The sequence below is a fragment of the Bos grunniens genome, chromosome 17 (genome assembly GCF_055505025.1).
Source record: "Bos grunniens cultivar Pamir isolate PY7600 chromosome 17, Bosgru_T2T1.0, whole genome shotgun sequence".
Lineage (NCBI taxonomy): Eukaryota > Metazoa > Chordata > Mammalia > Artiodactyla > Bovidae > Bos > Bos grunniens.
Genome location: NC_141181.1, coordinates 18,470,924 through 18,486,209, shown reverse-complemented (window position 1 = coordinate 18,486,209; position 15,286 = coordinate 18,470,924). Strand labels below are relative to the sequence as shown.

Here is a 15,286-nt window from a genome sequence, read left to right as displayed (position 1 = left end):
CAAAACTATGGGAAGTTGGTCCGGGTGTTGATGCCAAAAGCTCAGCTTCTCTGCACAGTGCTGAATCAAATCAGAGACAAGAGTTTTAGGTGAAGCAAAAAAAGGATAGTTTTATTGCTTTGCCAGGTGAAGGGGGATACAGTGGATTCCTGTCTTTGAAAATCACGTGTCCCAATCCAGGATGATATGTTGAGGAGTTTTACAGCAATAGTTCAAGGGTGGGGTTGCTGACAAGATTAGGGTGTGTGCAGGGTCTCAGGTGGTTGGTCTCCTAGTCTTGATGAGCTTCTCAGAGTCCTTTAATCTCTCCTCAAGTGGCAGCTTCTTCCTTGATTAGTAATGGTTCGAATCTGCCCTTTGGAACACAGGGGAGGTCATGGAGGCTGGAGTACTGCCTAAAAAAAAAGGCCACCATGCCTGGGAGCCCCATAGGGCCCCAACTTGGTTTCACTATTACATGAATTGGACCAAGTAGGGCCTGGGGCCTGGGACATCAGTTCATCGGTGGGCTAAGTAAGTGATCAAGGGGATAGAAGCTGGCTTTACCCTGTGGAGAGCATGAAGTGAAGGGCAGATGGGGAGAGGAGCTCCCGTAAGTATGGTCTGGAAAGCAGCCTGGAGCCCAACCCTCTGGCTTCATGCTTTGCCTCTGCTTCTTTCTTGTTAGATCTGTGACTGGTTACTTAACTGCAGTTAAGTAATATCTCTTAACATAGAGATGTTAAGGTAACATCTCTTAACATAGAGATGTTAAGGTAACATCTCTTAACATAGAGATGTTAAGGTAACATCTCTATGCCTTGGTCTTTCCTTCTCTAAAATGGGGTGATGGCAGTACCTATACACATGGCTGTGTGAGAAATAAATGAATAACCTAAACATTAAAACTGCCTTATAAGCTTGACCTACATGTATCTTTGTAGAACCTCTCCAACACCAGTCACTGGAAAATTCTGAGTTGATTAGATTAATTAGAAAATCCATTTGGGGATTTCCCTACTGGTCCAGTGGCTAAGAAAACATGCTCCTAATGCAGGCAGCGTGGGTTTGATTTCTGGTCAGAGAACTAGTTCCCACATTCAAGTAAAGATCCCATGTGCTGCAACTAAGACCAGGTGCAGCCAAATAATTAAAAAAAAAAAAAAAGCAAAGAAAACCCATTTATTTATTTGAAGAGACTAACCTCTTTTCTTTTCAGAAGAAAATAAGACAAAATCTATGTTGCAAAAGAGACAGACACTGTGGGTGGTCAGCCCAACCCTTATTTCTCTTTCCTTCCTTGCTGGGAGAATCTCAGCTTTGTTCAGGCCCTGCTATCCTTCCCCTCACAGCTATATGCTTCCCTCAGATACTAATGGTGCTCCCAGGGTCCTCCCATGGAGGACCAAGGTTTCCTCCGTGGTAGAGACCGTACAAGAGACTTACCTTTTCACCCACTGTATATTGCAAAATCTGGCTGTGATGTCTGGAACTGTGACAGCCACTTTGTGACTGTGGGGTGAACTGGCCCCTAAAGGCAAACCTGACCTGCTAAGAATTGCAAAGCAGAAAGATAGAAAGAAATTTTGTTAGAATTAACCAACTCCAGGGTCACTCAACACTTCTTGTTATGTGAAAGAGTAAATCTTAGTTGCTTCAGCTATATTGAGGCAGGTTTTTATGTTTCTTGAAGCTAGAAACATTCTGATATTTGCAAAAGGAAAAATTTGGGAGCAATGTAGATGGAGCCATTCATCCTTTTGTATGTATAGTGTAAGAAGTGAAGCTCTAAATAAAAAGTCATGGCTTTTGGTTTCACACCAATACGCCGCAGGGGAGTTTGCATCATCTTTTTATATGGAAGGCAACTGTTGCTTTCTAAAACACTTGGGGCAAAACTTTCTAGTTGAACAACCCCAACCCCCAATCTTCTGAATGACTATTATCTAATTCTAATTCTAGAGATGACCCCTGAAATCATTTCAAATTGAGTATGAATTATCAGCCTAAGTGATCTGGAACATTAAAGCCCAAAGGCAGATATTTTATAAGCAGTATATGTGGGGCGATTACTGAGCATAAAACAATTTGGTCTCGATCTTCCTCACAATCCCATATTCTACAACCCTTTAGCCCACTCCATCTTAACCCACAAAAAATTGCCTGATCCTTCACTTTTGAGAGTTTAGCTTCTTAGATTTATTCCAGTTTTATTCATTTTAATCTCATACTCCTCTTCCTCACAAGCAGGAAGAATACTGTGCGTTGGTGAGTGAAACTCTTAAGGATCCAGGGTATGGATGTGTCTTCATCCGAGTGGTAAAGCTGGTCCACGGCTGGTTTGGACTGAGTCATCTCACTTGCTTCAATGGAAGGAAGTGTGATAAGAGCTAGGAATGGGCAGCCAAGGGGGCTAAGAGAAAGCAGGCGTGCTCATGGATTGCTCTAGTTTGACACCCAGCTGACTCACAGCTTGGCCCAACTCCCTGGAATTCACTGCTTCGGGACCCTGGGCAGATGGTGCAGTCGATAGCGAAGTACTATTTTTATCCCCTTTGTCACTGGCTTTTGTGCTTTGGAAATGTTGTAGGGGAGAATTTGGGGAAGTTGATTGTGATTAGGCAAAAATAAGGGGTTCCAACTGAGTGAAATAAGTCAGAGAGAAGGAGAACTATTGTATGACATCCCTCATATGCAGAATCTGAAAAGATATGATACAAATTTACAATATGTTCCTTATTTACAAACAGGAACAGATTCACAGATGCAGAAAATGATTTATGGTTGTTTCGGGGGGTGGGCAGGGAGAACAGTTAGGGAGCCTGAGATGGACATGTATACACTACATTTAAAATGGACAACCAGCAAGGGCCTGTGGTATAGCACAGGGAACTCTGCTCAATGTTACGTGGCAGCCTGGATGGGAGGGGAGTTTTGATACTTGTATATGTATGGCTGAATCCCTTTGCTGGTCACATGAAATTATCACAACAACATTGTTAATTGGCTATACTCCAATTTAAAATAAAACTTTTTTTTTTTTTAAAGCAATAAGGGGCTCCTGGCTTCCTTGGCTCAAAGCTATCCTAAGATCACCAATATCTATCATGACATCTAACAACGTTCCTGTATCTTAACCATGAGTTTCCCATTCTTCTTACCTTTTCCCTGATTTTTCTCTTTTCCGTTCAATACTCTTAACATTTATGGAGTCGATCAGATATATTTGGCTGATGTTGCTAATTTTTCTGGATTCATGGGTGTATGTGGTATTATGCCAAATATACAGGATGCTTCTAATCTTTCCATAGCCCTCTCTCAGTTCTTACTATAATGCTTTGAAAATGGTAAAAGGTGAATACCATTTTGAAACTAGTTCAAATGTAAAGTTTGCATAGTAATTTAAATATATAGATAGACATGGCATGAGAAATGTTACTGCTTTTCTGCAACCAAAGGAAGACAATGACAGGTGATTGTATATTTTGTTTAATACTTGCATTGTTTCTATAGCGCAATTATAGCAATCTTTAAATTGACTTCTCATTACAAATATTTGTCAAGTTTTGTTTCAGAAACATTTTTCCTACTCTCTTGCACATGCACCCAGACACACTACAAAAAACTCATTCATAACACAGTAAGGGCGAACATTATTCATGTAAACATCTTTCATTAATTTCCCATAATTTAAAAAAACCATAGAATTATAGATATTGAATAAGGCTCATAGATTTAGTTCAAATTCCACAAAAGACCAATCAAAGATGCTCATTAACTGTGATGAGGTTAACTTTTGGTTGCAATAAATGCTGAAAGCATTCCCTTGGCTTCCAATCCTTAAACATACCTCACAACCTAATTGATTTGTTTCAGGATAAAAAGAGAACACAGAAAACGCAGGAGAAAAAACTCTTGAAGTAGGGAGCTCGGAACCATGAACCCAACTTTCTTCTATGATAAGCAGACACGACGTAGTCCCTGTAGCTTCCCAATGCATGAATCGAGATGAGTGACAGTCATCCAAAATGTAACCAAGTCGTATATTAAGATACATCAGTACGTGTGTACATATTGCTAGTATACACAGTGAAAATCTGTCATCATATTTATCATTTCATTTCATCCAGGACCAAAGTGGAAAAAAACAAAACCCACTCAAGTTGACTATCATTATAAAGGAGTGTTCTAGTAAGAGTCAGGGCAGTTGGGAGGTATGTCCTAGGGAGGTGACTGGTCTTGATGTTAAAACGACTTCTAACAACGGTGTGTCAAGTCACAGACAGAGGAAGCAATGATCTGCGTTATCCAAGGATGTCTCTCTCTGGTGGAAAGTTCGGTGCTTGGGTGCATAGTTGCCCAGAGCTGAGACAGGAAGTGGACTGTGCTGAGAAATGGGCCCTGCCTTGCCAGCAGGACCCTCCTCCATCCTCTCTCGAGGTGAAGGCCCGGAGGCAGGGACTGCTGGCAAAACCGAAGAAGCCCCACCCGGGGGATCTGAACCCCAACTCCACTCAGGGCAGCCTCCCTGACGTGTGTGACTAGGCAGTAAGGGTGACGGTGGATGGCGGCCAGAAAACCCGTTCCAAGGTTCCCATGGCCACGTCTGGCTTCTGATTCTGCTGCCCTGCAAAGAAATTGTGCTCCAGATAACTGCACCGGTGTCTCTAATGCCTCTGAGTCACTCCCGGCCCCTGAAGGCCTGGAGTGATGTCACTGAAGGGTGGACACAACTCCACGAGCACCTAACTTCCACCAGGAAGCGGCTGAGGCACTGGGAAGCCTACAAGCTGTCTCCACGTCGGGGGCAACAACGCGGGGAAGTTGCCACGCGGCAGAGTTATTTGTAGGCTTTTGATTCTTTAAAAATCAAAATTGATCTGCATTATATCTCAATAGACTCAGAGAATTCTCACCAAAAATTTTTGCAATTTGTTTAAATAGCACTGGAATAATTCAACTTCATTTAAATATATTCATTCTACCATGAAAATAGTTCATACAAACATCTATTTACATACAAACACATTAAAATTTGTGAAAAGGGTTTCCATCCCTGTGGTTGTATGGCTTGAAATAGTTTTCATTGCTTTGAATATGTCTGCACACATTTGGCAAAATAAAACCTTAACAATTTAGTATTTTTTAAATAAAAATAGACACCAAAGTTCCAAATTCCTGAAAAAACAGAAAAAAAAAAAAAAAAACTATCAAGGTACCTCAAGTAGATGTAAAAATTTCATATATTTTGTGAACCTTTGATCTGCGGCAAATAAACATTACCACTATCAGTCTTGCAACATAGTTTTGCTTGTTTTTCTAAAACAGAAGATGTCTGGATTCTAAATCACTACTCTTAAGACAGAAACTTGAGGCAACTGTTTTAAAACAAAGCACAACAGAAAAACGATACCTTCCTGGAAGATCTTAAATGCAGTTTGCAGTGAGTGATTTAGAATTTCATAGATTAAAGGAAAGTTACTAAAGTGCCACATACGACTCACGGAGAAGACAACCCTTGAACTCACTGTTCACAGTTACTGCAATTTTATGGTTACAACTAAATATCGTCAATGGTTACACTTGGCCTTCAGGCTGGCCTTTTTCAGGTTGTTGGTGATGAGGAAACTGTTTTTCAAGTGTGAAGAACCCCCAGAGGGCAGATAAGTTTAAAGACAGCCTCAGACAGGTTCAAAGGGCTCTTCAACAACAAATTTTCTTCTCAGTGTCTCAGGCAGACCAGGGATGAAGCAGGTTAAAATAAGAATAGGTACTGCAAAACTCAAGTCTTCCATGCCAGTTGCTTTTTAATCTCATCATTCCTTTTTCAGAAATTCAATCCTTACGTTTGTTTTTTTCTGAGTCCATTCAAATGCCCGTTTGGGGACATACTCCTACAGATTAGTTCCTATTCCTAACTCTAACACAAGATAATATTTTGTCATAGAAAAGCTGCTAAGGAAAAAGCTAGTCATGCAGGGGCTGGACTGAGATGGCTCTGATTGAATCTCCTGGGGACCATGGCATCACATACCCATCTCAGCACTGGCCTTTTCTGGGGAGCCAGAAAGTTACTCCTGTATCCCCACTACACGGATTCTTCCACACTTCTGTGCCGTTGCTCATGAAACTACCTGCTTCCTGACACAGCTCCTTCCACAGCGGATATCAAGACTCAGTAGAAAAATACATCCCTCAGCTTTGGCTCAAACAGGGAAAAAACACCCTTATTCCCTCAGCAGTTCATTCCTCAGGGGACCCCGACCCCCTTGGCGGTTTTGTCTACCTACAGAACACAGTGAATCTTAAGGCGCCCTCTAACCCCACCCTGTGATGAAGTCTTACATTTAGGAGTGTCAGGAGGGCAGGGGATAGGACGAGCGGTAGATTCAGACATGGATGCAGAGTGATGGAGAGAGGTACTCCCAGAGGGAAAGACAGACAGGGCCCCAGGGGAGCACACAGAGGGAGTGGGAGCGGGGGATCAGCTGGTGGGAGGGGGGGGATCAGCTGGTGGGAGGCGGGATCAGCTGGTAGGTTGCTATGTAGGCACACTGGGGCATTCTCACAGATGACAGAGAGAGAGAAGAAAGCGGAGGGCATGAGAAAGAAGAGCCCGGAGATGCAGAGAGGCTCGGGTTGCAGGCACTGCCTCCTCTGATGTGTCTGACTGTCACAGACACACTGCCGGGCTCTGAACTCAAAGTGTTGTCATTCACGATGTCATCTGAAAAATGGATTTGTGCTGGTTAATCACTACTATTTAATTCACTTCGATCGCTTTTATCAAAAGAAAAGAGAAATTCCATTTGAACGGGGTAGCCCATTGGTATAGAAATGACACCCCAGGGCAGCCTGAAGTCCTTGCTGTGGGGTTCTGTGCCAGTCTTCCCCCTGACCTCACTCCCAACGCCACCGACCAGGGTTAGTTCAAGCCATCTTTCTCTGGAGACAGTCACTCACTTTGGGACACGTTTGAAGGAAAGCACCTGTCGGAATACAAGTCCCAAGACTCCGTCGTCTGTCACAGTTCACTGAACGGTCTCTTTCTACAGAATAGAAGCGATCCTATCCTGGTGCCTTTTAATCTGAAAACTTCTCAGTTCCCTTCCTGGAAGATCTTTCTGGCAGCCCTCAGAACTTCTCACAAGCGAACCAGCAGCATATCTCCCTGAAACCAAGGCCACTTAGCCGCTCTGCCGGGGGGACACAGGGGCTCTGGGAAAGTCTAACCAAGGGAAAGGCTGAATCCTGTGCCTGGAGCCAATTGCCAGAACTGAAAGCTGTGAGCAGCCCTGGATCAAGCACTTCTGTGAAGTTCTTCCCACAGCACGTGTAACTGACACAAAATAGCCAACTTCCCCCTGCCTGTTTCTTTTCTCCTTTCTGAGCCTCCCCTAGTTACAGGAGCTACAGTGTGGAAGGCTTCAGCTTTCAAGACCAGACTGACTTGGTGACAGGTGCTCTGCTGACAGCTGCGACTTGGAACAAATGTTAATCTCTAGATGCCCAGCTCCAAGCGAGGCATCTAGGGAAGGCGTAGCTGTGGCATGTGGCAAGGGCACTTGCCATGACCCCCAAACTCTCAGAATTCATTCAGAGCAATCCCAGTTAAATTACATACCTAATTAGCTAAACTAAAAAACAGGGGGGTTTCTCTTTATTTCTGCAGTTGTGATTACACATGGCTAGCAAAATGACTGAAATGCTATCGATACGGTTGCTTTTAAACTATACAGGTGTTAATCTTAATTCACAAGGCTTTGAAGCAGGTAAATGATTTGAAATTACAATGATGAAGAGTTAGTTTTAGCAGTTAAGGTTTGATTTGTACCTAGTGATCAGTACATCTCTCTTAATAGTAGCGATTTAAAAAGAAACAAAACAAAGGACTTTCAAATTCTGGATTAGAATTCAAGTTTGCTATTTGACTTTTGAATTCAATGTACTGCGCCACAAGCCAGACTGCTCTATGTTATGTACATTTAATGTGTATCTAAGGAGAAAAAAAATGACTAGCACTATTGAAGATACTGCAAAATTGCCACAGTTACTGCTTAGAAATACTAATTTCCCTCTCTTCTTTCTTAAAGTATATATTACAACTCTTCCATAACTTAATGCAAACAAAGTAAATTCATCTCTTCTCACATCTTAAAGCAAAGATATCTTTGTTTACATGCGAGAATAATAATTCTATAATAATAGCCTGGCACTAGGAGCCAGGTCTTTATATTAGGACATAATAATGAAACAATGACAGATCGATAGAAAGAGCCAGAGAGACCTACACGCTGGCGAGGACACGAAATCTGTTTGGAAGTTTTCTCTTGTGAAAGATACCTAAGAGAGAGAAGAGGACTAAGGGGTGAACTGACTCAAAAAGTGGGGTTCTGTTCGCTAGGGGGCAAAAAACAAAGCCATTCTATTGCAAGAGACAGATCAAAGGTTAAAAGGCAAATTATACTACATTTACAGAATAAAAATGTAGTAATTCTCCCCTTCGTATGGCGCATATGCAAGTGTGACACCACAATTTGCATTGGCCATAGAAATAAATCTCATGGAAAAACCACTGACTAAAAATGACTGAAAAACCCCCTTATTTTCCCTTTTTTCAGTCTAATCATTTGGCATCTCTAAAGCGGTACAGATTTAGACTTGAACCACCCAAGAACATCATGCTGTCTTCTGTCAAGTGCTCGACAGTACCTCTCAGGAGGGCGTTGTTGCGAGGCTAGCTAATTTTAAATCTGGTATGAGTAATACAGTCAGACCTAGTTAGTATTCGAGAAAGTCGTAGCGAACGCAGAGAGGGTGTGATGTCACAGCATGAGCAGTCCCTGGTTGTCCCGTTGTCAGATAAACGTAGTGCATAGATCCAAGTTTCTATTCCAGGTCCCCTGAAGCCCGGAGCCAGGCCTTTCACTTCTGCTGGGTGGCCTGGAAGGCCTTCAGCTCCACCTGGTACCACTCGGGGGCTTCTGGCCCGCTCTTCCCTGGGGGGCTGTGGTCGTAGCCATAGGCAACGGTGAGTTCCTCGTTGGCCTCCACGGCTCGGAGGGTGCGGATGCATTTGATGGGCCCGAACCGGGGGTGGACAAACCTAGACATCAAGAGGCACACAGTCATTCCCAGGTGGACCAGAAGGTCAGATGCAAAGGCTAGAAGGGCTGAGACAGGGATCACCCACATGCTGTGGCCTAGACACCAGGGGCAGGTCCTCAGGGTGACGGTCACAGAGGAGCCAGCATCAGTGTTCCCTGGGAGCCTGGTGCTCACGGTGACACTTAGGCTACCCCACCCAGACGTGGCAGTAGAGTCTGCATTTGAACACCACTTCCCCTCCCCCAGGGGACTCATGTGTACACGCTCAGTCGCTCAGTCATGTCTGACTCTCTGTGGCCCCATGAACCATAGCCCGCCAGTGTCCTCTGTCCTTGGGCTTCTCCAGGCAAGAATACTGGAGTGGGTTGACATTTCTTCCTCCAGGGGATCTTCCTGATCCAGGGATCGAACCCTCATCTCCTGCCTCCTGCACTGCAGGCAGATTCTTTACCACTGCATTGCGGCTTAAAAAGCATGGCCCTGGGACTTCCCTGGTGGTCCAGTTGTTAAGACTCTCTGCTTCCAATGCAAGAGGCTGGACTGGACCCCTGGTTCCAGCTAAGAGCCCACCTGCCATTTGGGATGGCCAAAATAAGTAAGTAAGTAAATAAAAAGTATGGCCCTATCTTTCTTTTTGAGCATATTTGGCCCTCTGTATTTATAAATCAATAGCCAGATCTACCCCAAAAATCTGTCTTTAATGAGAAATCAGATTCAGTGTAGTCTGTCAGCATTTCAGCTCATCCGGCCTGTAGCATCAGATTACCTGACTGTGTCTCAGGGCAAGGGCACTTCTGGAGTTTTAAGAGAGAGCCCTGTGGATTTTCAAAAGCAAAAAATGCTGTATTCCATCCTGTACTTCTTGAGGAAGTATTATTTTCTAGTTTTGAAAGTAAATGAAGATTTCTTTGCAAGAGGGAAGCCCTGCCACCCTGCTTCTTTCAGATTTCCCGCTGACCCACGCTGTGAAGGGAGAGGCTGGGCTCATGCTAGGATTGTGCTCATCTACTGAAGGCTCCCAGCCCGGCTCACCTGCACAGCTCCCTGCAGGAGAGCAGGGGCTAAATAAGTATTAATAGATTTGTCTCCTCTAACAAGGGATTCCCAAGTGGTGCTAGTGGTAAAGAACCTGCCTGCCAATGCAGGAGATGTAAGAGACCTGGGTTTGATTCCTGTGTTGGGAAGATCCCCTGGAGGAGGGCATGGCAGTCCAGTCCAGTATTCTTGCCTGGAGAATCCCATGGACAGACGAGCCTGGAGGGCTGCACATACGTGGAAGGCATGGCCAGAGAAAATCTTATATTTTTGTATGCATATGATTGAATCTGTCTGGTTCATTTACATTTTGAACAAAGGGCACTGAAACATTACAGAAGGTCCTAGATCCTAAGTTAGACGGCACATGGTGCGTGATGGCAAGCACTTGGGGGGAGAGGTGTGTCTGCGGCGTACAGACATACTTTGTGTGGGATGAAGAGGAACAGCCGCATCCTCACGTCAAGGGGCCTCAGTGTCTGCCCGTCCTGGGTGTCCTGCGCCCTGGCAAGCACACTTAATTTGGGGTTGAAGACTCTGGTGTGAGTCCTGGTTCCGCACGTTGTTACTGCCTCCTTCTGGAAACTCACCTGTGCAGCTCTGAATCTCACTTTCCTCCTCTGCAATCATGAGACTAGTGATTTTTATCCTCCAAGAGTTCCTGCGGTGACAAAGTGCTGTGCTGTGCTCAGTCACTTCAGTCATAGCTGTCTCTTTTCGACCCTATGTAACCCGCCAGGCTCCTCTGTCCATGGGATTCTCCAGGCAAGAACACTGGAGTGGGTTGCCATTTCCTTCTCCAGGGGATCTTCCTGACCCAGGGATTGAGCCTGCATCTCTTGTGTTTCTTGCACTGGCAGGCAGGTAGGTTCCTTACCACCACCGTGTCCCTGGGACAACTGAAGACTCTCATCAGTGACTAAGCATGTAAGCAAGCCTGTGGATGTGTGAGATTGTGCACATGCACAGAATTCTCAAATGCGCTCTGGCACAAAAGATATTCCTGGACCAGGGATTTGGGAATTACTTATGAAAATCACAACTCGTGGTCTCTAAAATATTTCACTAAAAAACAATACTCCTTACAGTAGAATATTACTCAGCCATAAAAAAGGAAGAAATATTGCCATTTGCAGCATGTAGACAGACCTAGAGATTATCATACTAAGTGAAGTAAGTCAGACAAAGATAAATATCATATGATATCGCTTATACATAGAATTGAAAAAAATGATACAAATGAACTTAATTTACAAAACACAGACTCACAGACATAAGAAAAACAAACTTATGGCCGCCAAAGGGAAAGGTGGGGAGGGAGGAGGGATAAATTAGGAGTATGGGATTAGTATTAATAGATACACAATACTATGTAGAAAATAAACAATAAGAACCTACTGTACACTACAGGGAACTATATTTAATATCTTATAACAACCTACAAAAGAAAAGCATCTGAAAAAGAAGACATATATATATATATATCTGAATCATTTTGTTGTACATCTGAATCTAACACAATATTATAAATCAGATACTTCAAAAAAAAAATCTTGAAATGGAGCTCTAGTTAACCTTGTGGTACACCACAAAAAACAAAACAAAAAAATCCCACAAGAAGCCTAAGATTTCTCTTATTATCCTCTTGCATTTTCATTTTCCTACTCATTTTCATTATTTTCAGAGGAGAAAATAGACAGACTGAAAAGAAAGAACTCAGTCTCAGGTGCTGATTCTTCAAGGCAGCCCTAAAGCACAGAGGTTTAGAGCACTTCACTTTGACAAGAGCCCTGTGTTTCCTGTCCCTGATCTAGGATACTGGTAATAATCACCAGTAATACTGGTGGCCCCACGAAGTTACTGGGAAGATTGAATGACATCGTGCACAGAAGCCTGTACCACAGTACTGGCCTGGAGAAAGCGCTCAGGAAACACTGGGCAAGATCAGCCCTCAGACCACACCTCTGAGCACGCAGTTCGGCTCCTTGTTGATGAGTAGCCTATATCTATAGCAAAGGAAGCAGTTCCTGTCTGTCATTTGGCACACTGTACTGGACTACAGTTAAAACAGCTTGCAGACGTTGTTGTTCTGTGTTAAAGTGTGCATAACAGTACCAATGATTTTAGAAACAAATGAATCCCATGGAATGGTATCTGAATGTTCTATCTGATTATTATTCAGATAGTCTCTCCTGGGGCTTCTCTGGTGCTTGTGGTAAAGAACCCACCTGCTAAGGCAGGAGACATAAGAGATGTGGGTTTGATCCCTGGGTCAGATCCCCTGCAGGAGGGCATGGCAACCCACTCCAGTGTTCTTGCCTGGAGAAGCCCATGGACAGAGGAGCCTGGCGGGCTATAGTCCATAGGGTCGCAGAGTTGGACACACCTGAAGTGACTTGGCACAGTCTCTCCATGACCCCAAGTAATTAATCATTCACACTGGGCTTGAAAAAAAAATTTCTGAGGAGGGACTTGATTTTGCACAAATGGTTTCTTCTCTTTTCCCCTGTGCTCTCTTACTTTTGATGAGAAAAATCATATCCTTGCCATTAAATCACAAAACTCATTCGTTTTAAGGGGCAGCCTAAGTAGCATTTATCGGAGAAGGCAATGGCAACCCACTCCAGTACTCTTGCCTGGAAAATCCCATGGACGGAGGAGCCTGGTGCGCTGAAGTCCATGGGGTTGTGAAGAATCGGACACGACTGAGTGACTTCACTTTCACTTTTCACTTTCATGCATTGGAGAAGGAAATGGCAACACACTCCAGTATTCTTGCCTGGAGAATCCCAGAGACTGGGGAGCCTGGTGGGCTGCCATCTATGGGGTCCCACAGACTCGGACATGACTGAAGCGACTTAGCAGCAGCAGCAGCAGCAAGTAGCATTTATAATCCTTTGTTACCATGGGTTTAAATGGTTGTTGTTCAGCTGTGTGCAGCCTGGAACGATGCTTTGGCCTAATTTACATTGGCCACAAAAGCCTTGGAGTTAATAACAGTGTCAGTTTCATTTCACATGACACATGTCCTCTGCCATTTCTGCTCGCCCTTTAAACAGAAGTTGTAGCTTCAGTACTTGGTACTGGCTGCCAAGGAGAACAAGCGACTGCCAGAACAATTTTAAAGCCATCTCAGGGATGCAAGAAGGGACACGCGAATCCTGGCACTTCTCCTACAGATTAAACGCACACGATCTGATCCCGCTTATGTTCACAAGCAAGAGAACCAAGCAACAGCAAACTACAGCTGAGCAGAAAAGACTGCACCCGGCTCCTGGCTGCTAGGAGGAACTGTCATCCTCAGGCTGAGCTAAGGACAGCAGTGACATGGAATCTCAGCTATCCCTTTAAGGAACAGTCAGAGATGCTTGACTTTGGGAAGACAGTTTGGGAGTGCATGAAAACTACTATGATAGTGTAGGACTACTATGTGGAAGAGAGATTGACGTTGTACACAAGAAGAAAAGGGATAATTAGGGCCAAGGGCTGGAGAGTACAGGGAAACCTACTGGGGCTCAATAGAAAGAACTTTCTAGTCACCAGAGCCCAACAGCTAACTCCATAATATGTATTTGTTTGTCCAGACAGCTGCCTTTGTGGATAATGGTAAGGTTCTCATCCATGGATGTTTCCAAGAGGTTCAGTGTGCCATTGGAAGGGGAGGCTCAAACTGAAAGGGATTATTTGATTTTTTAAAACTAATGACTGTGCTGCTGCTGCTAAGTCGCTTCAGTTGTGTCCGACTCTGTGCGACCCCATAGACGGCAGCCCACCAGTCTCCCCCGTCCCTGGGATTCTCCAGGCAAGAACACTGGAGTGGGTTGCCATTTCCTTCTCCAATGCATGAAAGTGAAAAGGGAAAGTGAAGTCGCTCAGCTGTGTCTGACTCCCAGCAACCCCATGGACTGTAGCCCACCAGGCTCCTCCGTCCATGGGATCCTCCAGGCAAGAGTACTGGAGTGGGGTGCCACTGTCCTCTCCCAATGACTGGTGAGATGTAATTCAGGCTTCATAAAATGCACCCATTTAATGTGTACAATTCAGTGGTTTTCAGTTGTGCAACCACAGCCACTAACTTTGGAAGCCTCAAAAGGAACTTCCCACAACCTAAATATCTATCAACAGAGGGATGAATAAAGAAGATGCGGTACATATATACAATGGGCTGTTGAAAAAGAATAAGGTCATTTGTAGCAACATGGGTGGCCTAGAGATTGTCATAGTGAGTGAAGTAAGTCAGAGGAAGAGGAATATAATATGATATCACGTACACATGAAATCTAAACAGGTGATACAAACGAAAACTTATTTACAAAACAGAAATGGACTCCCAGACTTAGGGAATGAACTTACGGTTACCAGAGGGGAAAGGTGAGGGGAAGGGATAGTTAGGGAGGTGGAGATGGCCATGTACACACTGCTGTATTTTAAATGGATAACCAACAAGGACCTGCTGTATAGCACATGGAACTCTGCTCAAGGTTATGTGGCAGCCTGGATGGAGGGGACTTTGGGGGAGAATGGATACATGTGTATGTATGGCTGAGTCCCTTTGCTGCCCAATTGAAACTACCGCAACCTGTTCATCAGCGATACTCCAATATAAAATTATAAAAAGGAACTCCCACGCTCATTAGCCATCAACTTTCGCTCCCCCAAGCCCGGCCCCCAGCTCTAGGCAAGCACTGATGGGCATTCTGTGTCTGGGGCGATAGAGGACTGTTCATAGAAATGGAATCACACACCACACGGTCTTTAGTGACTGGCTCCTTGCGTGTTTTCACAGGCTCATCCGTGTTGTTGCCTGTGTCAGCATTTCGTTCCTCTTGGCTGTCAAATGATAGGGACTCTGACTTTATAGGTTGGTTTTTTTCTAATACCCAGACCTCACGCCCTAGGTGTAGGATTTTACAGTCCTCCTTCCTTTCACATCATAAAAGGATTCCCTAATCTCTGCAGTGCAGTTTCAATTTGTACTATTACTTCCAATGACACTAGCCTTAATTTTCCAGAATGAGAGTGCTGAAGAACAGAAAAAGCCACAATAAAACAGCAACCACAAAGCATAGTATTTCCACAGCATGTCTACTCTTTGAAGCCCTTTTCTGAGTTTCAAGTAATAAGCATGAGTAGTCCCCTGGCAGAGGACCCTCTGATATTCTAA

General features: G+C 44.2%; 1 protein-coding gene across 3 annotated transcripts in view; it reads right to left on the bottom strand.

Annotated features, from left to right (window-relative positions):
* Window positions 1-3,452: 3,452 nt before the first annotated feature.
* The window catches only part of SETD7 (SET domain containing 7, histone lysine methyltransferase), a 58,355-nt gene continuing 46,521 nt past the window's right edge, over window positions 3,453-15,286 (bottom strand). For all 3 annotated transcript variants that reach the window (XM_086346638.1, XM_086346639.1, XM_086346640.1), the window contains one exon: window positions 3,453-9,085. In XM_086346638.1, the coding sequence (XP_086202764.1) occupies window positions 8,905-9,085 (181 nt within the window). In that variant the 3' untranslated portion in view covers window positions 3,453-8,904. The remainder of the gene's footprint in view (window positions 9,086-15,286) is intronic.